The following is a 27,028-nucleotide window of genomic DNA, read 5'->3' as shown; positions in this document are numbered from 1 at the left end:
GACCCTGGGAGGAAAGTCGTAGGACTCCAGTGGCGTCCTGGGAGCTCTGGGTGCTCTGCCCAGGCAGGTTACAGGTCACTCTAGGACGCTGGCAGCTGGTGTGCCCATGGGGTGTTGTAGGCCATTTGCGGTGGGGCTTCCGAGTCCTCTGGTGGCTACAGAACCCTTCAGGATTCCATAGAAACCAAGGACACACGCCATCTGAAATTCATATACGCGTTGATGCAAAATGCTTTGTACAGTTTCAGGGGGTCATGACACTCAGTCATGGTCTCCTGGCAAAGAACTCCTGCTCTTGGGTTCTATTTGCTCACTAAGTCAATGGAACACATTTCTCCCACATTCTTCTCCCCATACCCTCCATTAAACTAACCCCCTTTTTTCCCCCCCATTTTGGTTGTCATTTCCTTAGAAACATTTATCAAGTGCTATCCAGCTCCTTATGGGAAGTACAGTATTCCTGGGAGAGAGAAGAGAGGAGGAGCCACCACTTTGGGTGTCTGCAAGAGGGGTGCAGGCATTGCAGATGCAGAGGCTCTGAGGGACTGACCAGCAAAGGGAACCAGGTGGTCCAGGTAGGCCGGCTTCAGAGCCCAATGGCCATTCCCCACTCCTTCCCTGGGGTGTAGTTCAGGGCAGTGATTCCTCTCCAGCCCCGGGGTAAGTCACCACATGTCTAAGGCAGTCCTGGCAATCTCATCCCTCTTTATGAGTGTTTCTGGCTCCCATTCTGGCCAAAGAAATCAGAGGGGAGGTCTGCTTGTGACCCTCATTTCCTAGAAAAAAGACAGAGCCTCAGAAGGAAAAGCCTTTTTGCTTGTGGCCCTTCTTTCTTCTTTAGGATGTTGTGTGAGGACCTAACACCTGTTATGGCCATAGTATGACCTTGAGAGGATGGGCGTGAAAATGAACAACAAAAAACAATACAAAACAAAACAAAACAAAAAACTCTAACAACTTAAGAAGAAGGAACCAAAAATTGGGAAGAGACTGGGGTCTTGAAGGATTTCCCTGGACCTCTGACCTACCCTGGATTCTCAGATTCCTTGTCTTATTAGGCACAGAAGTAAGTGTCTGCTTTATTTAAGCCACTGGTGGATGGGTTTTCTGCTAGTTGTAGCCAAAAAGCATTCCTAAGGGCTGAAAGTGAAGCCCTGAAACCTTAGGTCTCTATTAGGGGCAGGAACCTGGTTTACCATCAGGGCTCAGAGAAGGAGGTGATCTACTCTAGCTGGTGGTGAAGGAGAGATCGAGAAAGGCTCCAAGTAGGTAATACTGTTGGACCAGGCCAATAAGATCGCCTCTTCCTTCTCTTTTATTAGATTAGATTGAAATCCCCAGTGCCCAACACAGGCCCATACTTGATAAATATTTGTTGAATGAACACACGACTGTGTCTATGAATGAATGGCTATTCCATTTTGAATGCAGGACCCCAGAGCCCAGTGACATCTCACCTAATATTTCTAGAAGGCTCCTGTGGAGTAACACAGGTGCTTACGAACAGAGGCCTGGGTAGCCTCAGATCTCTTCCTTGTGAGCAGCGGGACTCTGGCAGATGTGTTAACCATGTCACTTGCTGTGATAGTAGATACAGGTCCTCCTCAGAGCGTGCATGTCCCCACAAATATTACTGAGAAAAGATGAAATTGATTCACACCCTCCCCAAAAGATAGAAGAAGGGGGCAGAGGGAGGTGGAGGTGGTTGGCCTTATAGATAGGGTAGCATTCAGGCAGGGAGACTCTCTTGTTCCCTCCCGAAGACTAAGACTAGCACAGGGCACTGGCACCCTGTTGCACAGTTAGACCTCTCTTTAGCCAGCTGGTTTGCAAAACTTCTCATCTACTACCTGAGGAGGGGAAAAGAAAATTGTTAAGAGATGTAGAGTCAGGGGTGATCAGATAGAGAGGGTGCCAGAAATGTGATCCTGAGGTCCTCCCTCCTAGGAACTAAAAGAAGATGGGGTCCGCCCTTTGGCGTGAAACACAGTGAATGGCACCCAAGGGAGTGTGCAACGTGGCAGCCCTGATGTGTATCAGGGGGCGGGCGGCGGCCCAGGATCACTGCTGCTCTTGTGGGGGAGGGGGAAGGACGATTTTCGGTTTGGTGTCTGCCACTCAGGTCTGTCCCAAACCATTTGTCTGGGACTTTAGGTCTTCTAGGGGGACCTAGAATGAACACTTGAAATGGCTGTCTCTCATTCTCTGACAGCAACAGGGCGTCCAACATTTCAATCTCATCCTGACATAAACCACCCCGAGCTAGAGACTCCATTGGTTTCCGTGTTCGGGCCCATGAGACTGAACCAGGCTAAAGTCCGGGGGCCCCAGGCTACCCCCACTTTTGTCTGGCTTGGCTACGGATTCAGGGGCTCTCTCTTACGGACTCTCCCCCTTCAGGGTTGTTAATATGCTAAGAATAACTCACAGAACTCAGGAAACTGCTATATTTGCTATTATTACTGTTTATCATAAAGGACACAAAGAAACAGCCAGATGAAGAGGTAGATGAGTGAAGTTCTGAAGGATCCAGTGTGAAGGGGCCTCTGTCCCCAAGGAGATGGGGTGTGTCACCCTCCTGGCACTTAGATATGTTCACTAAGCCAGAAGCTCCCAAATCGCAGGGTTTTGGAGTTTTGGTGGAAGTTCCACCTTGTAGGCATGATGGTTAATCATTGGTTATTGATGATTGAATGTAATAGACCCTCTTCCTTTCTCAGAGGGAGGGTTCCAACGGGTGGGTTCCCAGGCTGAAAGTTGCAACCCTATAATCACAGGGTTGGTTTCTCTGGGGACCAGTCTCCCTCCGGAAGCTCTCTAGGGGCCCACCAAAGACTCATCTTATTAGCATAAACTCAGGTATGGTTGAAAAGAGGTCATTGTGCATAATAAAAGATGCAAAGAAGAAGAAGAAGAAGAAGAAGAAGAAGAAGAAGAAGAAGAAGAAGCAGCTCCTAATCACTCAGGAAATTGCAAGGGGTTTAGGATGTCTATGCCAGACACCAGGGACAAAGACCACACGTATTTCTCATTTCACCACAGTTTCACCAAATATTTATTAGGGAGTCTCAATTCTTTGGAATATAAATAGGGTGAGTGGAACCCTTTTGGGAATAAAAGGGATCACGTTAACCAAGACTATCCTGGGTACATTGGGATGTGTGGTTACCTTAATACAGAGACAGCTTTATTTCTTTGAATAGGTGTTTCAACTATTGCATACCTCTCCTTCCCTCCCCCTCTCTTCCTTTCCCATTGAGTCATGGTCCCATGATTTCACTGTGGTGAGATTCTCAATTTTGCCTTCTTTTTAGGTCAAAGCCATTCATGGCACACTGGACTCTGAAAGTGCAGGGACCCTGGATCCAGGTGCAACCTGGATGGGGCCTGGGGCAGTCGGAGCTGGCCTAGTTGCCTTGAGCCATGAGCAATTAATAAACATCATGTTTTTAGGAACAGTTTGAGAAGAAAAGGAATTAACTCTATGAGGTTTCGAAGCGCTTCATTAGGTTATTAGTAGGGTCTCATTTTGGTGTTTAAGATACAATCTTGTTCATTTAACTAACTCACTCCAATTCCAAATGCAATTAAAATTCTCCTCCTGCTTTTTCACATGTGGGTTCAGGAACTCCCTCTGAGCAGAGCCATGGGTTCGGCAGGCAGAGCAAGCCCTGGATCTCAGCCCCCACCCGACCCAACTACCTTGAGACATGAAACCTTTATGGTCTTGTGGAGTGTTGTGCCACAGAGAACGTGGGAGACCCGCGTCCCCTAGAATGTGCTTCACTCACTCAAGAGCATTGCTCTGGGGTGCTTGCTGTCCTAGGAAGCTCCTTGGACCCATAGTCAATACAGTCAGTTTTGCTATGATATGACGTGAACTCCTGAAAATCATCGTGCTATGAAAAACTGCAATTATAAACCACAGGGCTGATGGGGGAAATGGGTTTAGGGCACAACATTCGAAAACTTTTACAGTGACACACACAGACAAAGAGAGAGAGAGAGAGAGAGAGAGAGAGAGAGAGAAAGAGAGAAAGAAGGCACCTAATAAAAATGATGTCATAATCTTGCACGTATTAAATGGTTAAGAAATACATAAACACCGCAGTACACATGGCCCCTTACCTTGAGAAAGACCGGAAACGTCCTATACAAGTGGGGAAAGGCTACAGCTTGTGGGTTATGGTGGTGTGGTGGTGGGACGGGGGGTGCTGGTTATCTGAGACAGAGCTGTAACCTCAGACTGGGGGGAAGAACTCAGGCAGCTGATGACGTTTGAGGTGTATGTATGTGTTTTGTGTAATCCTACTGACAATGTGAAACTTAACTGGAGTCCTATGATCCTGGAAAACAGGGAAGTCTAGAGGACTCCTTCTCCTTTCCGTGTTCCAGAAATAGCTTACTGCAGAGAACCATACTTCCCATGTGATTTAGATAAGGCTCACAGATGACCCCTTGTTAACCTACGGTAAGGCCAGACACAGACCCTCCAAATTCCCTTTTTTCACCTTATAAGTGATTAGCTGAGTTGTTTTGTCTCAGTGATCTGTCGGAACACAGTGCTTGCTGACCAACCTTTGGTTAAGCTTTCTCTCCTTTCCCCGGGTCCCTGAGCTTGGTTGGCCCACCCTCAACCTGAGCCAGCATACAGCCCCTCCTTAGGGTCCTCCTGAGGGTAGGCTGACGTCCTCTGAGCTACTCTGTTTGATCATGCCAGCCTTCCATCCTTCTCTCCAAGCTTGGTTCCTTCGGGCCTTGATTACTTCTCTCCAGAAAAGAAAAGATCCGTTTCCTTAATCTTTGAAAGCCTTGCAGGTCTCACAGCAGGAGTGTCCTCCCTAACGTGATTGTCTCTCCACCTCCCTTGCAAAAACCTTTCAAATAAAGTGTCTCCCTGTCTTGGTCCGGATTTTGGGTTTTATCTGTTAACACAAAGTTGGTTCAGGAGTTTGCAGAGCTCTGCTTTCACCTAGCGCTCCTTGGGGATGAAATAAACATTTGTATTATGCTCAAATTATTCTCCGAATTGTCCGTGGCACTGGGACAAATTCACATTTCAAAACAAATGTTAAATCTGAACCGACTACGGATGTCTGGCCCCGACATATTCCAAAGCTCAGCAGTGGATGCAGCTTATTCATACGCTGGGGTCCTAGTTATGTGATGGTCTTTTAAACTTAGGGAAAGATTCTGGTAATATTTTAGATTCTTCGAAAAACCCATGATATTTCCATTATCTCCCAACCTTATCTTTATCTTCAGGTAAAGCCTCTTTTCACAGGGCTTCCTCCTAGAATCGACCTCATAGTCATAGCCATAAAAATCACAGAATTTCAAGGTGAGAAGGGATTTAAAGATCACTTGGTCCAATGCCTTCATCTTATGAAGAAGGAAAATGACGCTGCGGACGGTGAGCTCCTTGGGTCAGGTCCGAGGCCAGTTTCATAGCTGAGACCCTCCCGCTTCGCTCAGGACCTGCTACGATCAGGAACTCAAGAGGAACTGAAATGAATTATAAACCTGAAGGGAAGGAGGGTGGAGTGAAAGGCATCAAGGCCGGCAGCCAGCTTGGTGGTCTCTTGAATCACACCAACTGGCCAAAGTCTGCTTTTCCTTCTAAAACCACCCAACAACTGTTCTCATTCCTGCCCTCTCGATGTTCCCTGAACTATCTAAGATAGTTAGATATCTAAGATCTAACCCTGTACAGAGGTGGCTCTGTGCTCAGGGAAGACTGAATCAAGCCTTTTCTATTTTTCCTATTTGACTGTTTTTGCCGATATCACAGTAGATGATGTGGATTATAAATGGCCAGACTGCATACTCTTAAAATGTGACTCCTCTGGGAGTTTTTAATCTATCCAAGACACAGACAAGCACAGCAGGGAAAAGTGAAAATATCTCAGCTTCATTAAAGGAAATTTATGAGCTTGTCTGGGGTCTCCATGGTGACCGGGAGACAGGAACTATTTGTAGATGCCAGTACCTGTAGAAGATCTCAGGTAAGGGGCGATGCTATGTTTACTGACAATAAACGACTGTACCAGCTTGCTTAGCATCCGTTTAGCTGACCCTTACAAAACCTGCAAGGAGGTTAGTATTGTCCCATTTAGAACTAAGGTAACTGGGGATCCCTGGGTGGCGCAGCGGTTTGGCGCCTGCCTTTGGCCCAGGGCGCGATCCTGGAGACCCGGGATCGAATCCCACGTCGGGCTCCCGGTGCATGGAGCCTGCTTCTCCCTCTGCCTGTGTCTCTGCCTCTCTCTCTCTCTCTCTCTCTCTCTCTCTCTCTCTCTCTCTCTGTGACTATCATAAATAAAAAATAAATAAATAAAAAATCTTATAGAACTAAGGTAACTGAGGCTCAGAGGGTCTAGGCAATTTGCTGAAGACCACACAGAATGGATCTGAACTTGAGACTGTCCGACCCTGACATCTATGGGAATCGGACTTCTTGGAACTGTGAGGATCACCATGCTTTGACTCGGGTGATGGAAGTTGGCATAAAGCTGCACAGAGAGGGCACCCGGGTGGCTCAGTGGTTGAGTGTCTGCCTTCGGCTCAGGTTGTGATCCCACGGTCCTGGAATCGAGTCCTGCATCACGCTCCCCGCATGGAGCCTGCTTCTCCCTCTGTGTCTCTGCCTCTTTCTCTGTGTCTCTCATGAATAAACAAATAAAATCCTAAAACAAAACAAAACAAAAAAACAAAAAAAAACTGCAGAGAGACAAGCACATACCCAGGAAAGTGCATCCCTCGGGATGGCAAAGCCGTCACTGGCCTCCTTCAGGATGCCACGGGCCACCAATTCCCAGGATCCAGCTCATCTGCTGCTGTCTCCTTTTTCCTCCTTTAGTTTCTTCTCTGCTCCTTGGGAAAAAGAACCAGGTGGCCTTGCTTAATCATAACCCTGTACAGAGTGGAGCTCTGGGCCAAGGGTGGGGGTGGCTGTCTTAGATCAAGGCTGAATCTTCATCAAATCAGTTGAAACCGATGGTGAGCGTGGGTCCTCTGAAGCAGGGAATTGAGCACAAGATTTCACTGGGAAGGTGCAGGGCGGACTGGTAAGGGAGTATAAACATGGCCCAAGGAAGGGGAGGTGTATTATCGAGCTAGCTACTGCAGTGGGAGGCTGGAGTTAATTCCCTAGGGAAAACCCAACACAAAAGATCTGCCTCCGAATTATTCCACTCAAAGGTCAAGGGAATAGAGGTATTAATTCATCAACTCCCCAGCGTCACTGGGTCAGGGCTGCTCCCCAGGGATGTCAACTCCTGGCCACTTTCAGCTGAGTCTGTACCTGGGAAGAACTACCCTCTTAATTTGTAGAAAATAAAAGGCTTCAGGCTGAGAGGTGCAGATACAGACCCCTGGAAGTGGGCGAGAGGCCGCTAGAAGTTCGCAGGTAGCTGGCGGGGCAACGAGAGCATCTGCTACACCAGGGTTGCAGGGTTATATGAGCAAAAGCATGATGGCCTGTGTGCGAGGATTTGCCTCTGGCCACTTGGCTCCTAAGTGAGCTGCGAGCGTGGCAGGCACTGAAGGTGATCTAGGTTCTTCTTGTAGACAATGACCTCTCCTTCCAGAAGACTAAACTGTCTTCCAACGTAGTCCATAAAAACAGGATAACATTTCTTTTTTTTTTTAATTTTTATTTATTTATGATAGTCACACACAGAGAGAGAGAGGCAGAGACACAGGCAGAGAGAGAAGCAGGCTCCATGCACCGGGAGCCCGACGTGGGATTCGATCCCGGGTCTCCAGGATTGCGCCCTGGGCCAAAGGCAGGCGCCAAACCGCTGCGCCACCCAGGGATCCCCAGGATAACATTTCATGAATTATCTCGTTGACCGCTCAACCCCAGCCCTGCAACATTCCTGTAGGACAGCGCTATTAGTTTCATTTCACAGAAGAGAAAACCAACCCTAAGAAAACAGAATAATGCCTATCTGAGGATATCATTTTCCTTTTTTTTAAAAAAAAGATTTTATTTATTTGAGAGACAGAGAGAGAGAGAGAGAGAGCAGGAGCAGGGGGATAGTCAGAGGGAGAAGCAGATTCCCCACTGAGTAGGGAGCCTGACACGAAGCTTTTTTTTTTTTTAATCTTTTTATTTTTTAAGTTTTTAAAATTTTTTATTGGGGTTCAATTTGACAACATATAGCGTAACACCCAGTGCTCATCCCGCCAAGTGACCCCTTCAGTGCCCGTCACCCAGTCACCCCAACCCCCCGCCCACCTCCCCTTCCACTACCTCTTGTTCATTTCCCAGAGCTAGGTGTCTCTCGTGTTTTGTCACCCTCACTGATATTTTCACTTATTTTCTCTCCTTTCCCTTTATTCCCTTTCACTGATTTTTATATTCTCCAAATGAATGAGACCATATAACGTTTGTCCTTCTCCGATTGACTTACTTCACTCAGCATAATACCCTCCAGGTCCATCCACGTCGAAGCAAATGGTGGGTATTTGAAGCTTGATCCCCAGATCCTGAGATCATGACTTGAGCCGAAGGCAGGCGCTTAACTGACTGAGCCACCCAGGCGCCCCTTGAGGATATCATGTTCAAAAGGTTGTCCTAAGGGCTTAATGAAAATTGTGGTGATGACAATTTTTTTAAAAGATTTTATTTATTTATTCATAGACACACAGAGAGAGAGGCAGAGACACAGACAGAGGGAGAAGCAGGCTCCATGCAGGGAGCCCGATGTGGGACTCGATCCCGGGTCTCCAGGATCACACCCCAGGCTGCAGGCGGCGCCAAACCGCTGCGCCACGGGGGCTGCCCTGGTTACTTTCTTTTTAAACTTAAGATTAGAGTTTTATTACAGCAAAAAATCAGAACCAGCGAAAATAAAGGTACACAGGTCTGGAAGGGGTCCAAATGCAGTTCTTGTTGTCTTCTCTAGGTAGAATTGTGGGTGGTGTTACCTCCTTTACAGGCAACACTCAGAGTATTGCCAACCAGGGAAGTTCATCCAAACTTAAGTATCCAAAGTTTTTATTGGGCTTTCATCACGTAGGCATGATTGGCTGAATTCTTGGCCATATGGTTGAACTCGGTTTCCAGCCCCCTCTGCTTCAGGGAGATGAGGCTGGTATCCTTTAGGCTACCTTTAAGTTTGTGCTAATGACAGGTGTCATGGAGCTGCACTGTTTCTGCCGCTGTCATTGTCCTAGAGATCCAGGAGGATGTGAGGGGCCAGGGCTGTCCCACTCAGCCAGGTGTGCAACACACAGCTCAAGCGTGTGTCTCATGCACTCACCAACTGGGGCCATATAAAGAGCATCCTCTTCTATATCCCTCAGTGTCCTCCCCTGGAGCCAGGAGTTCTAAATTCCACTGGTGCCAGTTTCTAAATCCTGATTTGGTTCTAAACACCAATCCCATCTTCGGTATTCATCTTGTGTCTGGTGATGACAATTTACTTACGAGGTAATTGTATATTGCTCCTGGCAGGTTTATTCATCCCACCATCCAGAGCCTCGCAAAGTGCTTTGCACATGGGAGATGCTCAACGAATGGTGTGTTTAACTGAATTAAATCCATCCTGGCTGCAGTGTACGTAAGGGCACCTAAGATCATAGTTTCCAAACAGAGAGGTTCTGATTTATGAATGTTTATCAGGAGGATCTTGTCAGAGACAAAATGCACAGGGGAATTAAGAAGATATTTTGCTCGAGCCATCACAGCAGAGAGAGCCATCCAGGTGTGAAGATCAAAGTGTCCTAGCAGGGTGGCTTTAGAGTTAGAGGGAGGAGTCGACAAGTTATAGGAAGGGTGACGGAGAGCTAGGATGGTTTTGCAATCAGGGGAAGTCTCACCCAGCTGAACAGGAAGTGTTTATCTTTATGTCTGGCTGGTTTTGGAGGGGACAAACAATTCTAATCTTAATCACTGGTGAGACAAAGAATGGGAAGTGGGAGGGTCGTCTGTGTTCGGGTTTTGTCACAGGTAAATGAGGGAGTCATCTGGAAATTTGTGGTAGTCATGACAACCAGTGTACAGGGAGTCTTATCTAAATTATATGGGGAAGAGTGGTTCTTTTGGGTAAGTCATGTCTAGGAACACACAGGATGGGTGGGTGGGGGGTGGATTTTGGAAAACAAAGGTTAGGGAGATTTCTGAACTGCTGCTGTCTTCCAGGATCACAGGATTCAGAGAAAGTCTAACATCGTCGATTTCACACATGCACACAAAACACCAAAACTTAGACTACATTTAATTACACAGCATGCCTCATTTATCTAAAAAATAAAAACGGGGGCGCCCGGCTGGTGTGGTGGGTGTGGAGCATGTGACTCTTGATGTCAGGGTTGTGTGAGCCTCACGTTGGGCGTGGGGATTACTTAGAAACAAAACCTTCAAAATAAATAAGTAAATAAATAAATAAAAACAAGAACTACTCGCACATAGTACACATAGATGCGGCAAGAACAATCTTTTCCAAAGACAAATGCATCCCTGTCCCCTCTGCTGGCTTCCCACTGCTTTTGAGTTAAAGATCGAAGTCCTGAGCAAGGCCTCTACATCCCACCTGATCCAGCCCCCAGGTGCCCCTCTGACCTCACCTCAGAGCTTCTACCTCTCGCCTGTGCCTTCCAGCCTTCATTGCTCTTTCTAGAATGTTCCATGCACTCTTTTGCCTGAAAACTGTTGTCCAAGTTGTGTTCTCTGCCTCGAAGGCTCTCCATCCCTCCTGACCTCAACCCCACCCCTGTATAGACACTTCAAGCTTGTCTGGTTACATAATCCTCTTCAGTATGGATCAGGTTCCTGAGTTAAAACCCCCCAGGGATGCCTCGACCACCAGAAGTTTATCAACCACTTTGAAGTGACTTCTCTTCATTTGAATGTCTTCTGGAATATGTAAAAAGTGATAAATAACTGTATCTTCCATGATATATATATATATATATATATACAGTAAGAACTTCCCTAACCGTACATATGCCTTTGATGTATTTTCCCCTCAAGATGATCAGCTATGTGTTTGACAAGTGACTGTTACATAAATCTGTAATCTCTTGAAATTTGGGGTTATCAACATTATAATAGAAATCGTTTCACAACGCGACATGTGAAGCACTATTAAATTTTGAGTAAACAAGTGTTCTGCAACGACTGTAATGAACGGCTAATTTACTCTTTTCCCTAAAAATGAAAATCCACGGGGATCAAAATTCTTTTCCTCTCAGGCAGCACCCGTAGAAACACAACGTGAGCCGCATGTGTAATATTAAATTTTCCTATTGGCAAATTTGAAAAAAGGTAAGACACGAGGTGGAATTCAAATTTTTTGTGGGTTTTTTTTTAATTTTTGAATTTTTAATTGTAGGGATATGTACGTAACACAGAACGCACCATCCTAGCCATTCTCAAGCGTACAGCTCGGTAGCGGGGAGCACCCGCGGCCGTGCTATCAATCTCCAGAACGTTTTCATTTTGCAAAACCAAAACTCTCTACCCATCAAACAACTCCCTGTCCCCCCCTCCCCCAGCCTCTGGCAGCCACCCATCTACTTTCTGTCTGTAGGAGGTTGACTAAGGACCTCAGATAAGCGGAACTACACAGCATTTGTCTTTTTTACGGACTTCTTTCACTTAATCATGTCCTCAAGCTTCATCCTTGCTGCAGCAGGTAGCAGCATTTCCTTCCTCTGCAAGGCTAAACAACATTCCACTGTACGGTTTGTTTATCTGCTCAGGGCCCCTTGGGTTGCTTCCACATTTTGGCTATTATGAATAGCACTGCGATAAACGAGGATGTACAAATATTTCTTCAAGACCCTGCCTTTGATTCCTGTGGGATATATATATCCAGAAATAGAATTGCTGGATCATTTGATAATTTCACTTTTCATTTTTTTTTTTTGACAAGCTGCTACACTGCTTTCCACAGTAGCTGCACCATTTTATATTCCCACCAACACCCCACAAAGGCTCTCATTTCTTCTCATCCTTGCTAACACTCATTTTTTTTATAACAGCCATCCTAATGGGTATGAGGTGGTGAAATTAATTTTAAGAAGACATTTTATTTATCCCAGTCTATCTAAAATATCAAGCCTACTTATAGTCAATAAAAAATAATTAATGAGATATTTTACATTTTGGTGGTACAAAGTCTTTGAAATCTGTTATGTATTTTATACTGAGGGCACGTTTCAAGGAAGACTAGCCACATTGCAGGCACCTGGTGGCTCAGTGGTTGAGCGTCTGCCTTCGGCTCAGGGCATGATCCCGGGGTCCTGGGATCGAGTCCCACATTGGGCTCCTTGCAAGGAGCCTGCTTCTCCCTCTGCCTGTGTCACTGCCTCTCTCTCTGGGTCTCTCATGAATAAATAAAAACTTTGAAAACAAAAGACTAGCTACATTTCAATTTCTTAAAAGCCACATGTGGCCAGTGGCTCCCATGTTGGATAACCCAGTTGTAGAGCATTTAACTCAGCTAACTATTATGCATCCATTGGTGGCCATTTCTGTTTGGCTGTCTCCTCCCTTAACTCCCAAGTTCCAGAAGGACAAGGAATGTGGCTGTTTTGCTCATATACAGTAGCTTGCTGAAGGCTGGTGCAAACCAGGTGTTCAATAAACATTTTTAAATAAATAAATGAATGGGGATCCCTGGGTGGCTCAGCGGTTTGGCAGTTTGGCGCCTGCCTTCGGCGTGATCCTGGAGTCCCGGGATCGAGTCCCACATCAGGCTCCGTGCATGGAGCCTGCTTCTCCCTCTGCCTGTGTCTCTGCCTCTCTCTCCCTCTCTCTCTCATGAATAAATAAAATCTTAAAAAAAAAATGAATGAATGAATGATCCCTATTAACATCTCTTTGCTTGTGACTTTGTTCAGACTCATTTGTAATTAATTTCTAGGAATAATTTGCGATGCTTTGTCCCTTGATCCACTTTCCAGACATGCTTCTCAGCCCCAGGAAAGCACGGGAATAAATGTTACCCAGGCAGATCTTGGATCTGTGTCTGTGAAGAGATGGAAATAGCAAGTAAATGCTATTGTAAGGGAGGAAAAATTTCTTTCTTCTGCCCAACATAGATTTTTGGCTGGGTCTTTATAATAAAAGACAGATTTACAAAAGAAAAGCATCCAAATTTAAGGTATGTTTTACGTGGCATGGGAGCCTTCATAAGGAAATGAAGACCAGAGGAAGTGCTTAAACCTGAGTGTTCTATTACTGAGTTGAAGAGTGCAAAGTTGTGGAAAATGTGTTAGGATAAAAGGGGTTATGAGCCAAGAGTAGGAAACTGGAGGAAATTTAGCATGGCCTGTTTGTCCTGATTCCTTTCAAGGCCTCTTGAGGTCCCAGAGATAAGGATGTTCCTTTCCTTGTAAGGATATAGGGAAGGCGTTTCTTACATGGGGGTCTCATGACCTGCTTCAAGGGAGGGTCAAAGAGTCCTTCCTGCTCCCGCTCATTCTCAAATTCTTTCAGTTTAAAATATTCAATATGTCAAGATGCCATATTTTGGGTTGGCTTGTCCTGAACCCCATCACTGTCACAGCAACACGCAGATAACTGGGTTCACTGGAGTATAAATATTCTCTAACATCAGTAAGATTTGAGAATGTAATCTTCGTCTTTTTAGAATTATTTTCAGTATAAGTCAAGGAAGAGTAAGGGCTAACTATTAATCACCAGCATTCCGATGTGGAAAATGTATATGCAGAGGCCAGGAAGCCGTCTCACAGCAGGAACCTAGGTGGGGCTGGGGCATTTAGTTCCTTTTTGAGTTTCCTATGGGGCAAGTCAGGCCCCCACTCTGGATTTTGTTACAGGACTACTACTCGGTCACATGCAGCCTCTGAATGAATTAGAGAAAGGTGCTCCCTGTGGGTAGAGTAGTGGAGTAACGGCTGGATTTTAGTCTCATCTCACTGTCTTGTGCAGTGAACAACCCGTTCAACTGTAAGCTCTGGCCCTGCAAAGTCTCTCTAGAGCCGTGACTTTGTCTTAGACAAACCTCCATTAACTAAGTTCGCTAGGTTGATAGATAAAAGGCCCACTGATTATTTATCTTTGAGAAGCCACTATCACGGGGATTCAGATACCTATGTCATTAGTAGTGAGTACATTCGGAGCCAGTTACATGTATCAACTAATTTAACCTTCACGATTACCCTATGATACTACCATCAACTTCATTTTGAACATATGAGGAGTCTGAGGTTCACAGAAGTGAGGTAGTCTGCTCAAGGTCACCCAGCAAGTAAAGGACAGAGCTGGATTTGAACCCAGCTGTCTAGTTTCCTCAGGCAAAGCAATGAGAGGCCCCACCTCCCTTGGTCGTTGCTGAGCTGGGACCTGTGAAGGTCATTATTGGCTCTTCACCTTGTTTCTGGCTTGTGTTTGAACAGCCACACATCAGAACGGGCAGTCTTTTCTTAGATGTGCTAATACTTTCACTCACCAGGGGTACAAAGTCTGGGATCCACTCTGTAACCTTCAGACAACTTTGTGAATCTTTGCTCTGGACTGCAGGCTCAGGACTTCAAGGCTTCCCTTGGAGGGCAGTTGCTTCACCCTCATTTCTTAGTTATTTCGGGACATCTCCCCAGAGGACCCAAGTTCTGACAACCAACTCCCACTCAGATAACCAGAAAATACCAACCAGTCTGAACATTTCAGAGGGCGGATTGTCCAGTGTTGCTCTATACAGTGAAATTTTGAAACGTTGCAAGCAAAATAAATAATTTTTTTTTTTAAAAAAAAGAGAAAAAAAATCTGGAACATGTAGATATTTTGATGCTTTCAGGAAGCTGTTAGAGGAACCCTAGTGTGAAGCCTTTTGTTAAGTCCCAGGACCAGGTTTGTAAATCAAACAATTACCCTCTAGCCAGATAAAAACAACAGCTTCCATTTCCTGGCATTTACTACAGACTAGAAACCGTGCAAGTGCAAGGGCTTCACATCCTCCTCCTCCTCCTCCTCCTCCTCCTCCTCCTCTCTCTCTCTCTCTCCTCTCTCTCCTCTCTCTCTCTCTCTCTCTTTGTAGGAGTTTTATTGTGACATAACTCACATACCGTCCCATCCACCCTTTTAAAGCAGGCAGTTTGGCATTTTAAGTATATTCATTCACAAGACGTGCGACTGTCACCACTACCTCCATCTGTCACATTTCCGTGATCCCAACAAAGAAACCCAGTTAGCCATCACTCCTCGTTCCCTCTCCTGGCTAGCCACTAACCCACTTTTGTTTTCATGGATTGGCCTGTTCTGAACATTTCACGTAAGTGAAGCTGCACCTGTGGCCTTTTGTGCCTGCATCTTTTCACTTAGCATAAGGTTAACCAAGGTCCATCCAGGTTGCCGCCTCTATCAATCACACACTTCGCTCCTCTTTAGGATCAAACAATATTCCATTGTGCGCACGTGCTACATTTTGCTTATCTACTCATTTTGCTTATCAGCTGATAGGCCTGTGGGTTATTTCCACTTTTCGGCTACCATCATCTCCTAATCCTCTCGCCACTCTTAGAAATTATGTGTTGGGATCCCTGGGTGGAGCAGCGGTTTGGCGCCTGCCTTTGGCCCAGGGCGTGATCCTGGAGACCCGGGATCGAATCCCACGTCGGGCTCCCGGTGCATGGAGCCTGCTTCTCCCTCTGCCTGTGTCTCTGCCTCTCTCTCTCTCTGTGACTATCATAAATAAATAAAAATTAAAAAAGAAGTATGTGTTGTCCTCTGTGGACTGACTGGATGAAGCACACTTTCTTAGAACACTGAAAAATGACAGATCTTCCTAGGAATTGGTTGGCTGGACTTAACAGTCCCAGGGACCAGTCAAGCACCGCTTCCTTCGTCAGAAAAGAACAGGTGTTCTGGTTTGAAACTGGACCACTCTCTTGCACCATACACAAAGATAAACTCAAAATAGATGAAAGATCTAAATGTGAGACAAGATTCCATCAAAATCCCAGAGGAGAACTCAGGCAACACCCTTTTTGAACTTGGCCACAGTAACCGGAGAAGGACAAACAGTGTATGTTCTCATTCATTTGGGGAATATGAATAATAGTGAAAGGGAATAGAAGGGAAGGGAGAAGAAATGGGTGGGAAATACCAGAAAGGGAGACAGAACATAAAGACTCCTAACTCTGGGAAATGAACTAGGGGTGGTGGAGGGGGAGGAGGGCGGGGGGTGGGGGTGAATGGGTGATGGGCACTGAGGGGGGCACTTGACGGGATGAGCACTGGGTGTTATTCTGTATGTTGGTAAATTGAATACCAATAAAAATTAATTCATTAAAAAAAAAAGAACAGGTGTTCTGGATTTTAGCTCTTTTCCCAACCCCAGGTCTGACTTCAATCAACCGAAGATGTCCTGAGTCATGGATCCAGCTCCTCTTGGAGTAGAGAGAGATATTCCTGTCGGAAAGTTCTGGCCTCCCTTTGGTGCTCGGAGGACTCCGGGGGACCATCTGGCCCTTCCCCAGCCCCCAAGAGGCTCCCCACTTGCAGAAGAGCGCAGTGGACCAGAGGCTCCGTTCAGGTACCGCATCCGACAGAGCGGGGTGGCGGGGTGGCGGGGGGAGGGGGGGTGACTTGGGCAAGTTGCAGACCCTCGCGGGGGCTCTGCTTGGTTATTGGGGACCCGAGGGCGCAGCGTGGCTCCAGAGCTGCTCAGGAGCGGGTCAGGGGCCTGATCTCCTGGTCAGCGCCACTTCCTTGGGAAGGCCTGGGAAGGCCTGGGAAGGCCCCCGGGCACCTCCCCGCGCCCCTCGGGCCAACGTGCTCTGCACTTCCCCTTCATTACTTGATCAGTCCACGACTATGGATTCTGATGCTCTTCCGTGCGCGTGTGCACCCGCCGTGCGCGGTACCGGGGACCCCGTGGCCTTGCCCCGCCCTCGGAGCCCACCAGGGCCCGGGCCGCCGCGGGAAAGCGGCGCAGAGGAGGGAGAGCGTCCGCCCCGGGGCACGCGGGGCTCCGCCGCACACGCCGAGCGCGCTCTGCCCCCCTGGCCCGGGAAGATTTTCCTAACGACTGTCCTCCCGCAAGCGCCAACGGAAAACTGCAGCGCGGGGACAGCGAGCGAGGCGCGGGGGCACTGGAGGGGAGAGCGGCACCTGCGCAGCGGGGGGGGGCACCTGCGCAGCGGGGGGGCACCTGCGCAGCGGGGGAGGGGAGGGCCGCCGGCGGGTCCTGCGCAGGCGCAGCCGCGCCCCCGCGCTCCTGGCCCCGCCCCGCCCCGCCCCTCCCTCTCCAGTCCCCGCGCCCGAGCGCGATCAGCTGACGCGGCGCCGCGGCCGTCACGTGACGGTGGGCGGGGCGTCGGCGCAGCGCGCAGGCGCAGATCCCAGCGGCTGGGTCAGCTGACCCGAGGGAGCCGCTCGAGCCGACTTCGGCCGCTTCGCTGGGCCCCGGAGCGTCCGCCGCCGCCGCCGCCGCCGCCGCCATGGCCAGCCAGTCGCAGGGCATCCAGCAGCTGCTGCAGGCCGAGAAGCGCGCCGCCGAGAAGGTGTCGGAGGCCCGCAAGCGTGAGCTTTGGGGCGTGGGACGGGCAGCCGGCGGGGCGCGGGGTGCAGGGGACGCGGCCGGGCCGCGGGAGGCGGCGGCGGTGGTGGACGAGGCCCGGAAGGCGGGCGGCGGGGGGCCTGCGGGGGCCTGCGGGGGCCTGCGGGGGCCTGCGCGCGCGGGAGGGGGCTGCGCCGGCGGAGCGCGTCGGCCCCGCCCCCGTCACTCGCTGCTCGGGCCCGCGGTCTCATTGTGCGCGGCTGCGGGGCCTAGAAACCGCCCTCCGCGCTGTTGTTCGGCCTAGAAACCGTCCTCTTCGCGGCTGCGGGGCCTAGAAACCGCCCTCCGCGCGCCTGCGGGGCCTAGAAACCGCCCTCCGCGCTGTTGTTCGGCCTAGAAACCGCCCTCTTCGCGATTGCTTGACCTAGAAACCGCCCTCTTCGCGGTGGCGGGGCCTAGAAACCGTCCTCTCTGCCATCTTCTCTCCCTCGCGGTGTTTAGCCAGTCGCCCAGGTGTTCACTCCCCCTCCCCCCTCCATCCCGACACCTAGCATCTTAGGCCGGGACACTAGGTTTTCTGAGGCTCCGGTACCAGCCTAATTGTTAATTCCTTCCCCCCCCCCCCCCCCGTGGTTACTGTGCCAGAGGCCTTGCCCGGTGCACCAGCGTTTCCATCCTCACGGTATTCGGAGTCCCGGTGAAGGGAGCAGAGAGTGGGCCGGGTAGTGGCAGGTGAGACAGGGTTAGAGTTGAGAAGTGGAAGGTTGCTCAGGAGCTTCGCAGGTGGATCTAACCGGGACTGGTGAGCGGAAGAAGGCCGCTGCCGCCTCCCAAGTCCAAGTGTGTTCTCCCCGCTGGAGTGCGAGCCCTCCCGGGGGTGCGAATAGGACTTCCCCACGGCCTTAAGGAGCCTCAACAAATGTTGAGGGCCTGCAGAGTAACTAAAGCCCAGGTTCCTTGATGGGGGGTGGGGGTGGGGTGGGCAGCGTTTTTGGATCAGGAGCTAGCTTTCTTCCCTTCTCCCTCTCAGGTTCTCTCCTCCAGGCGTCCTGAACCACCCGAAGCCTTATTTCACCTGCAAGCCTTTGCACAGCTCTTCTCTGCTTGGAGGTGCTTCTTCTTAGTTTCCACACTCTTTTCTCTGACACTTAGGAGTCCTTCAGATCTCAGAATGTAGGCAGCAGTTCTTCCAGGAAGCCTTCCCTGCTTTGTCCTCCTCCGCTCCAGCTAGGCCAGGAGCCCTTCCTAAGAGCTTATTTCTGTCTTCGCGGTGCAATGCCTTGTTTCTTTAGGTGGCTCAGTCGCTAGACCAAGCTCCTGGATTACAGGGACTGTGTGTCATTTAAGGGTACGTATTCGTTTCCCCGCCTGGTGAGGTAGGTCTTCGTGTCCCTGTTATACAGTTGGGTGACGCGAGGCGTGAGAAATGGTTTGACCCTGCCCTGGGAAGCAGCCTAGAGGCCTCTTTTCCCTTGCAAGGGTAACATAGCAAGATCTGTTACTGTTAGTAATTCCTTGGTGTTTCTCCCCTTACAAGACTTAGGATTTTATCCCACACCCAAGTAGATTTCAAGCATGGCTCTTGTACTCTATGGCCAAGGGCCGTGTGAGGCTCTGTGCTTCAGAGGAAAAGTTTTCTTTGAGGGAGCTGGGGGTGGGAACAAGCCTTTTATTCTTGCTCTGGTCACTGGAAAGAATATTTCTCATCACGCCCTTGATAAGCTATTTCCAGAATGACTTCTCAGAGTATGTCCTGTGATGGCTCCTTAGTAACAGAAGTTGTGTCTGTGGGGAGGCATGTGAGATGATTCAGGGGAGGGGCAGGAACAAATACTGGGAATATAGGAAGAAGAATTGAGTGCCCCGGAGGTAGGGGTCACGTTTTACGCTTCTCTTTATCTCTTCAAACTTGGTGCAGGATCTTGTGTGTCTCAGATAGCTTTTTGATATATACTGAATGAATTTGTTTTAAAGGAGTAAGTTTATGGCTAGAATACATCTCAGAATTTGTAGTACTTAGGAACAGAAGTATTGACAAGAGCTGTAATTTGAAAAGAATCACTGCCCTTCTTGATCAGAAACAAAATGCTCGCTCCCTGAAAAATAAGGTTTAAAAGAAATATGATTTCCTTTTCAAATATTTAGTTTTGGTTTTCGGAGAATCCCATCAGAAATGAACTTTGAAGGTATGATGGGCAGAGCATGATTTTATCTTCATTCAGAGAGCTGTGGGAATTGAGAGTGACAAAAAGAGTGGTATTGTGTAATTATGTGGAGGTAGCATAATGTTTGAGCCGTAAACGTTATTTGTAGATTGTTGGTTTGGAAAAGATCTTCGGCTCTGAAATACGGCTTTGAATGTAGCCGATGAGGAGGATGGCACTTGGAGGAAAGGGGAATTTGGCTCACGTGGACAGCAGCGGGCCCTAAATAAATACCGGAGTAAACCTGCACTTGCAGAGATAGTCTCTGGGTGCTTAAATCTGTTGATTGTTGTACCAGAAACATCAAGGAGTGTTGATGTCATGGGGTCATTATACATCCAAAATCCTGTTCTTCGTTAGGAGACAGAAGGTTTAATTCAGTTTCATTCACGCCTGTGGGTTGAGTGGGATTTGGGAAATTATATACATTGATGTCTAACAAAGCTTGCTTTTAGATGTAGGATGTCTTTGCTCTAAATTCAATAAATGCTCAGGTTGATCGTCTTAAGTTCTCCTCCCCTCTCCCCCCAACTAATTTGGGTATCTGAGAAGTTTGATCAGCGAGCCTAGATTCAAAACAAAGAATATGTGCTGGTTGGTCTTGTGGCCTGTTTTCATACAGGCTCCCATGGCATCTAGAGAATTTTCTCAACTGTGTGTTTATTTTCTTCAAGAAACCAGAGCACCTGTGTCTCCTCGCTTCTTAGATGCTTGCGCAGTCTTAACTATCCAGTGCTCCCCATTCAGGATTCCTTTCCAGAATCCCTTTCATCGCTTATTTTCTTGTGCACAGGCATGGTTTTTAGTTTCCAATATTACATCATCTGTTTCATTAGTTACAGTTTAGGTTGATGTCCCTTGGGAGCATATTAGTCTTGCTCAGCTTCTCAGCAGAGCTCTGGTTGTCATCAGCGAGCTACTTAGGTGTTTACTTGTTGGGAAGAGGAGGAGTTCCCCCCAGATGGCTAATGTCACCCATTTTATGTTCTTAATAGTGGAGATGGAGAGAATATTCTGACACATTCCAGAATTTTTCCCATCATTTACAGTATCATTTGGGAAGACTGTCCTTTTGACCTAGTCACTTCCTAGTTAAGTACAGCCTGAAGGAGGCAGGAACCTGTACCGGCAGTTAGCTCTGTATTCCCTCTTTCCCATGCATGTCTCTTGGGACTGCACCTTAAAATTTTTTTTCCTTGTTTACTGTTAGAATTTACCATCTCAGTCTCTCCTTCCTCTTCTGCTTGTCTTTTAACCACTTCTTGATGTAGCTTTTTCCTTTGAAAACAGGAAAGAACCGGAGGCTGAAGCAGGCCAAAGAAGAAGCTCAGGCTGAAATTGAACAATACCGTCTGCAAAGAGAGAAGGAGTTCAAGGCCAAGGAAGCTGCGGTGGGCCTGGTTTATTTTCATTATTGCTTTAATTCCTGAGGCTTTCCTCTTCTCCCCTTTTCCCCAGGGTCTCAAAATATCCAGCACAGCTTGGAGATTGTGATTCTGAAATTTGAAATTTGAAAATTTGGCTATTGCATGTCCAGGCTGAGTCTCCTAGGTGATCAGCTTTTAACTGACTTTGAGTGCTAGTGTTCACTTACTCAGTCATTTCACAAATATCTATTCAACATGTTAATCTGTGCTAGATGCTAGGGGATCAGCTGTGAACAGAGATAGACACAGTCCCTGTCTCGTGGAGCTTAGTTTATAGTCTGATGGTCAGTCTAGTCTGACTCAGTAACAAAGTACAGGTCATGCAAACCTACAGCTGTGAGAAGGGCTGTGGTGGTCATAAACATCTGCCAGCTGGAGCCCACTCCAGTGTAGTCGACACACTCAGCAACAGGGTAGGCTGGGCTATGAAGCAGAAGATGCATGCAATAACAGTACAACAACAGATCATGAAACGGAGAATTCTGGAAAGGGGGAGGATGGCGGAGGGCTTCACAGAGAAAAGAAACTGTCAGGACTGTAGGATACAAGTAATAGAAAACAATTCAAACAGGTTTTAAGCAAAGTGAAGTTTATTGGTGTACGTAATTAAAAACTCAGGTGAAAGGCTAACTTTATTTTGATCCAGGAGCTTAATCTCTCAGGACATTATTTCCATCTTTCAACTCGGCCCATGTCTTTGTGGGCTTCATTCTCAAGTCTACCTTGTGACCTTCACTGGTTCCAGGCACACACCCTCTCAGGCCCAAGTCCAGTGATTAAAGCCACATGCCTCTCTCATTGCAGTAAGTGGCAGAAGTGTCTTTCATCTTTGCACTGGACTGTTTCAGTGCTATTGAGACTTCAGATATCTCTGACTCGAACTGGGGCAGATCGGTGCTGTAAGCTGCCAGACTGCCCACAAGACAGTGTAGAAGTACTCTTGTCAGGGCAGCTGCCTCCTCTAATTTGTACATCGATGCTGCAGTTGCTTCTAGAGACAGGATCAGTGCTGTGATACAAGCATGAGCTCTGAGGTTTCCTAGCATGTTCATTGTAACCCCTTCAGCTTTGAGACAACTTACTGAGGCCAGGCATATAGTTTATATTCATAGAATGGAGGTACTGTCTGTCCCCTTTTCTCCTCCCTCCTTCCCCCCAAGTACTGGGTTATGGACCTTTTAAAAATAAGAGCAACTGAGCTAACTAACAGGAAATGCCCCTCTGTCTCACCAATATGAGCAGTTACGGTAACAATAAAGGATGAAGAGTCCTAAGTTTGAACTCGGGAAACTGCATGTTCACTTTGAGCTCTTTTTTTTTTAAGATTTTATTCATGAGAGAGACAGAGAGAGAGGCAGAAACTTAGGCAGAGAGAGAAGCAGGCTCCACGCAGGGAGCCCAATGTGGACTTGATCCTGGGATTCCAGGATCGCACCTTGGGCTAAAGGCAGGCACTCAACCTCTGAGCTACCCAGGTGTCCCTCACATTGAGCTCTTTTAGCTTTGGTTTTCTCATCTGTGATGGCCTCCTTACAGGTTATGGAGGACTAGGTGACATGTGAGAGAATGCTTTCACCTTGTGCACTAGAGAGCATGTACAGCTTGGAAGGGACATAGTTGTTAATACATATGGAAAGAGGCAAGAGCAGCTCAGAAGATAGGGTCAAACACAAAAAAGTTTCGTCTTCAAGAACCTGATGGGAGACTTCCCTAAGCTACTTCCTCAAGCTCTGGGATGAGCCCTCCCCACCCCTGTTCCTGCCCGGGGACTCCTCCGGCTCTCTGTGTGTAAACTGCATGTAGGCACTGGCTCTCCTGTGTGTCTGCCCACGCAGGGGAACACAGTGCTCTGGGCTTCCTCCGGGAACCCCTCACTCCATCCCTCCCTGTGCAGCCTCAATAACGTTTGCACATTCCCTGCCTGGGGCCCAAGCCGCTCCCTCTTGGTGCCCCGGGGCTGCTGTTCCCTGGACAGGGCCCTCATCTCTGTTCTGCCTCTGGCTGGGTTGCCTTCCTGGGCCTGCTAAGTTCTGACAGTGCCTGACCCTCCCGAGGGCCTCCAAGAAAAGTATTCTTACAGCTTTCTCCCTTTCTTATTGACTTGTTAATAAAGGGCTTATAGAAGAAGAAGAAGAACCTTGATCAAGGTCTCATTCTAACAAAGTAGGCATACCCTTGATGGAAAGCTGACTATACGGTGAAGACTAAAGTATATATGTCAGTATCTATTAAAATTGTGAATGGAGATTAAAAGAATAAGACGTGAATATGGCAAAAAATTCAAGCGGTAAAATAGGCAACGATGAAGTTAGTCTTAGTCTCCCTCCCACCCAGACCTGCAGTCCTCCTCAGAAATAGTCACTTATTAATAATTTCTTGCATATTCTTCTAGAGTATTTATGTATTTGTTTCCTTTTTTTTTTTTTTTTTAAAGATTTTATTTATTCATGAGAGACAGAGAGAGAGAGGCAGAGATACAGGCAGAGGGAGAAGCAAGCTCCATTCAGGGAGCCTGATATGGGACTTCATCCCGGGACTCTAGGATCATGCCCCGCGCCGAAGGCAGGTGCTAAACCGCTGAGCCACCCAGGGATTCCCGAGTATTTATGTTTGAAAGAATAGATGTCATGTATACATAATACTGGTGAATCCAGTGCTGAATATAAGAGCTAGAATGTTAACTAGTAATGTTGAAACTGTTTCTTCAAAATTGCATCCCCTTCCACCCTTATTTTTTTTAAGAGGTGTTCTTTTTTTAATAACCTCATTTATCTCTCCCTTTTAAAACAACACAAACACATTTACCAACCACACTGACACCATTTTATATCTTGCTTTTTCCCCGTTAAACTGCATATTTTACAGTTCGTTCTGTCTTGCAGCACACATCTACTTTATTTTTCTTTATAGCTGAGAATGTTCTCTGGAATAGGTACCCCATGATTTGTTTAACCAGTCCTCAGTTATTGGATCTTTAGGTTCATTCCAGTCTTTGGTTAGGGCTATACGTTTGACATAGAATGAATATATTGCTCTCTGGGGTGATTTCTGAGTAGGGGAAATGTGCAGTTTACCTTTGATCGATGTTTGAAGGTTGGCCACCAGAGTGATTGCATCAGTTTTTGCTCCCATTAACTGGGAACGCCACCTTCCCACCTGCTCTTCAGTCACAAGGTTACGTTGCCTGTTGCTGATGATTTGTATTCACTGATGAGACTGGGTTTTTCCAGAACTAAGGAAGTTGGACCAGCCTGAGTGTCGACCTGACCTTCCCTATGTGTCCTTACCCCTCCCCCGACTCCAGGCTCTGGGATCCCATGGCAGCTGCAGCACTGAAGTGGAGAAGGAGACCCAGGAGAAGATGACCATCCTCCAGACCTACTTCCAGCAGAACAGGGATGAAGTCCTGGATAACCTCTTGGCCTTTGTCTGTGACATCCGGCCAGAAATCCATGAAAACTACCGCATCAATGGATAGGAGAGGAGGAAGCAGCTCTGTGAGCAGATTGGCATTTTATATGCCTTCCTGGAATATGAAGCTTCAGCACAGCTTGAGTTACATCCTTGTGAAAAGGCATTAAATTATTTCTGTATATTATAGTGTAGGTCCCTTCACTTTTTGGAGAATAGCAAATCGAGCTTCTTTGTACAAACGTAGAGCTTATCCAAAGATTTTCTCCTTTTACCTCATTATTTCTTAGAAATTTAATGTGCATATGTTCTGTTTTCCTATGCCTTTTAGCTCAAGCAACATATATATCGGTACTTTTTCTTTCTTAGATGTAGTTAAAATAATTTTTTTTTTTTTTTTTTGTTTAAAAGAAAGAAAGGGATTAAATATTTTTTTCCCTAAAGCTTTCTTGAAGGTCAGGGGCTTTATCTATGAAAAAGTAGTAAATAGTTAATTGTAACTTGTGTGAAGCAGCAGCCAGCCTTAAAATAGTCCTTTCTGGCTAAGGGGCAGAACAGCAAATACTAGTATAATTGTTTGGGCTGCTTTTATTTTCTCTCAATCAAAATTATTAGATGATAGAATTCAAGAACTTGTTACATGTTATTACTTGGTATACTGATAATCATTAAAAAGTAAAGACTTTGGCATGCAATCCCCTCCTGCCCCCCCCTTCATCCTTTTTGATGATGCAGAGTACACTTTGACCTAGATGTTCTGCAGAATTTCACGTAGGAAATTAAATTAGCAGATGTATCACATACACATTTGCATGCATACTCAGAAAATATTTTTCGTATTTATCTTAGCAGGAAGGAAATCACTTGTGATTTAGCCCAACATCCGGTTCGAAAAACAGCATCAGACTAGTAAGTCTGCAGTTTGCCTCTTCTCTAGAGCACGCTGGACTAGTGCAGCCTTGGGCCGGTTACCAAGCAGATTTCCTCCCTGGCGGGCTAAATGATATGTGTAATACCTATAGGAGCTTCACACTAGCTCTGTAAGAGTTCAATGCTCTGTGACTCTCTGTTAGCTGAAAGTCTTTGGCTGCAAAATAATTTCTAGTGGACATAGAGTTGAGAGAGAACATGAATGGGATTTCCTTGCTTGTTGTGAAATAGCATGAGAGCAGTAGACGCCCTTATAGGAATCACATTTTATGAGACTCACGATGGGTTGCTTGCAGGCCATGTTCGTCACTAGTTACTATTCCGTTTTATAGTGCGATTCCTCATAAGAGTTTTCTAGGTGAGCTTTTCCAGTTTTTACTGTTCAAGCACTCCAGTCAAGCTTTCCACTCCACTGAAACCACATGTCAAGGTCAGCAGTGATGAGCAGATTGAGAGGTCCAGTCTTCTTCCTACTGGACTTTCAGTCCTGTTGGACAGGGTTGACTAGTTCTTCTTGAACCCACTTTGTTAGCTTTGTTCTGCAGGGATGTGCTACTTTGCTCCTCCGTCTCTTGCTTTAGTTCTGATTCTTTTTCCAGGGATTTGTTCTTGGACGTCTCTACACTCATTTCCTTGTTGAAACCCACCTTCTTTTCATGGCTTTAAATATTTGTGCTGAAGACCCAAAATTTATATCCAGCGTCTCTCTCCTGAACTCTAGAGTTGTCAATTGCTTATTTGCTATTTTGATTTGGATATCTAATAAACATCTCCATCTTAACATGGTTCCACACTGTACCCAGTTTTGTTAGGACTTTACTCCTGATGCACCAAACCCCACCTCTGTCTACTGTAAATACAGATTTCCCGAACTGGAGGACCATGAAGAAGCAAAACCCACATTCACCAGTTGAGAACCAGTATCTAACCTGTTGGCCACCAACATTTTCATCCTGGGTTAGTAGGGTTGTACTTACATATGCTTCTGCTGACTCTTCCCTTCAGGCCAACCAGCTGAATGTTGGTAGAGCTGAAGAAGCAACCTAAGGAAGTACTTAAAAAATGTGATCTAGGGTCAATTGAGAGGAAAGATAACATCTGAACAGAGCTTGGTGATCTGGGAGAGAGGAACTGAAGTGGTCTGAAGAGTGACTAGAATGTAGAGTGAGTGGAGAAACTTGGCTGGGAAGGGGAGGGGGCAGGGGAAGAGCGGCAGTGGCGGCTGATGGAGGGCGTGGTTTAAGGGAAGGGAATAGAGGGAGTGAGATCCCCAGAGGTATGGAGGCTGTAAAGAGCACAGATGGGGGGACTAGCTCTAGCCTTCCAGCTTGACGGTACTCAGGGAAAATGGGTGCTTGGGTGCTAGTAGGCCAGTTGAATCGATTGCTGGGAGTGGGGCCAGGACTTGGGTTTTAAGAGCTCCCTTCTATTGTGGCCTGACATGATCAACTAGCATCTGTTTGGTTCTTTGACCACTAAGGCAGATAATGTTGGTTCTGACATGGGATGAACTAATGACCTCCAAGATACACATATATGTAGAACAATGTGTGATTTGTTCCCACTGAGCATAAAAAAA

General features: G+C 47.1%; 2 protein-coding genes across 2 annotated transcripts in view; one reads left to right on the top strand and one right to left on the bottom strand.

Moving 5' to 3' along the window:
- The window catches only part of WHRN (whirlin), a 136,372-nt gene extending 118,952 nt beyond the window's left edge, over positions 1-17,420 (bottom strand). The window contains exons 1-2 of the mRNA XM_055302225.1: positions 17,130-17,420; positions 16,843-17,070 (exon numbers count right to left, since the gene is read on the bottom strand). Of these exons, the coding sequence (XP_055158200.1) occupies positions 16,843-17,070; positions 17,130-17,420 (519 nt within the window). The remainder of the gene's footprint in view (positions 1-16,842; positions 17,071-17,129) is intronic.
- ATP6V1G1 (ATPase H+ transporting V1 subunit G1) lies at positions 17,323-26,230 on the top strand. The gene is made up of 3 exons (XM_055302556.1): positions 17,323-17,500; positions 20,972-21,072; positions 24,413-26,230. The coding sequence occupies exons 1-3, from the start codon at positions 17,419-17,421 to the stop codon at positions 24,584-24,586; spliced, it is 357 nt and encodes a 118-aa protein (XP_055158531.1). The 5' UTR covers positions 17,323-17,418; the 3' UTR covers positions 24,587-26,230.
- Positions 26,231-27,028: the final 798 nt, after the last annotated feature.

Source organism: Nyctereutes procyonoides, unplaced genomic scaffold (genome assembly GCF_905146905.1).
Source record: "Nyctereutes procyonoides isolate TBG_1078 unplaced genomic scaffold, NYPRO_anot_genome, whole genome shotgun sequence".
Lineage (NCBI taxonomy): Eukaryota > Metazoa > Chordata > Mammalia > Carnivora > Canidae > Nyctereutes > Nyctereutes procyonoides.
This window is presented reverse-complemented; position numbering and strand designations above follow the sequence as displayed.

Coding starts and splice junctions, on each gene's coding strand:
- ATP6V1G1 (XM_055302556.1), top strand. CDS start 17,419: ATGGCCAGCCAGTCGCAGGGCATCCAGCAGCTGCTGCAGGCCGAGAAG. Junction 17,501..20,971: donor GGTGTCGGAGGCCCGCAAGC/GTGAGCTTTGGG, acceptor CTTTGAAAACAG/GAAAGAACCGGAGGCTGAAG. Junction 21,073..24,412: donor TCAAGGCCAAGGAAGCTGCG/GTGGGCCTGGTT, acceptor CCCCGACTCCAG/GCTCTGGGATCCCATGGCAG.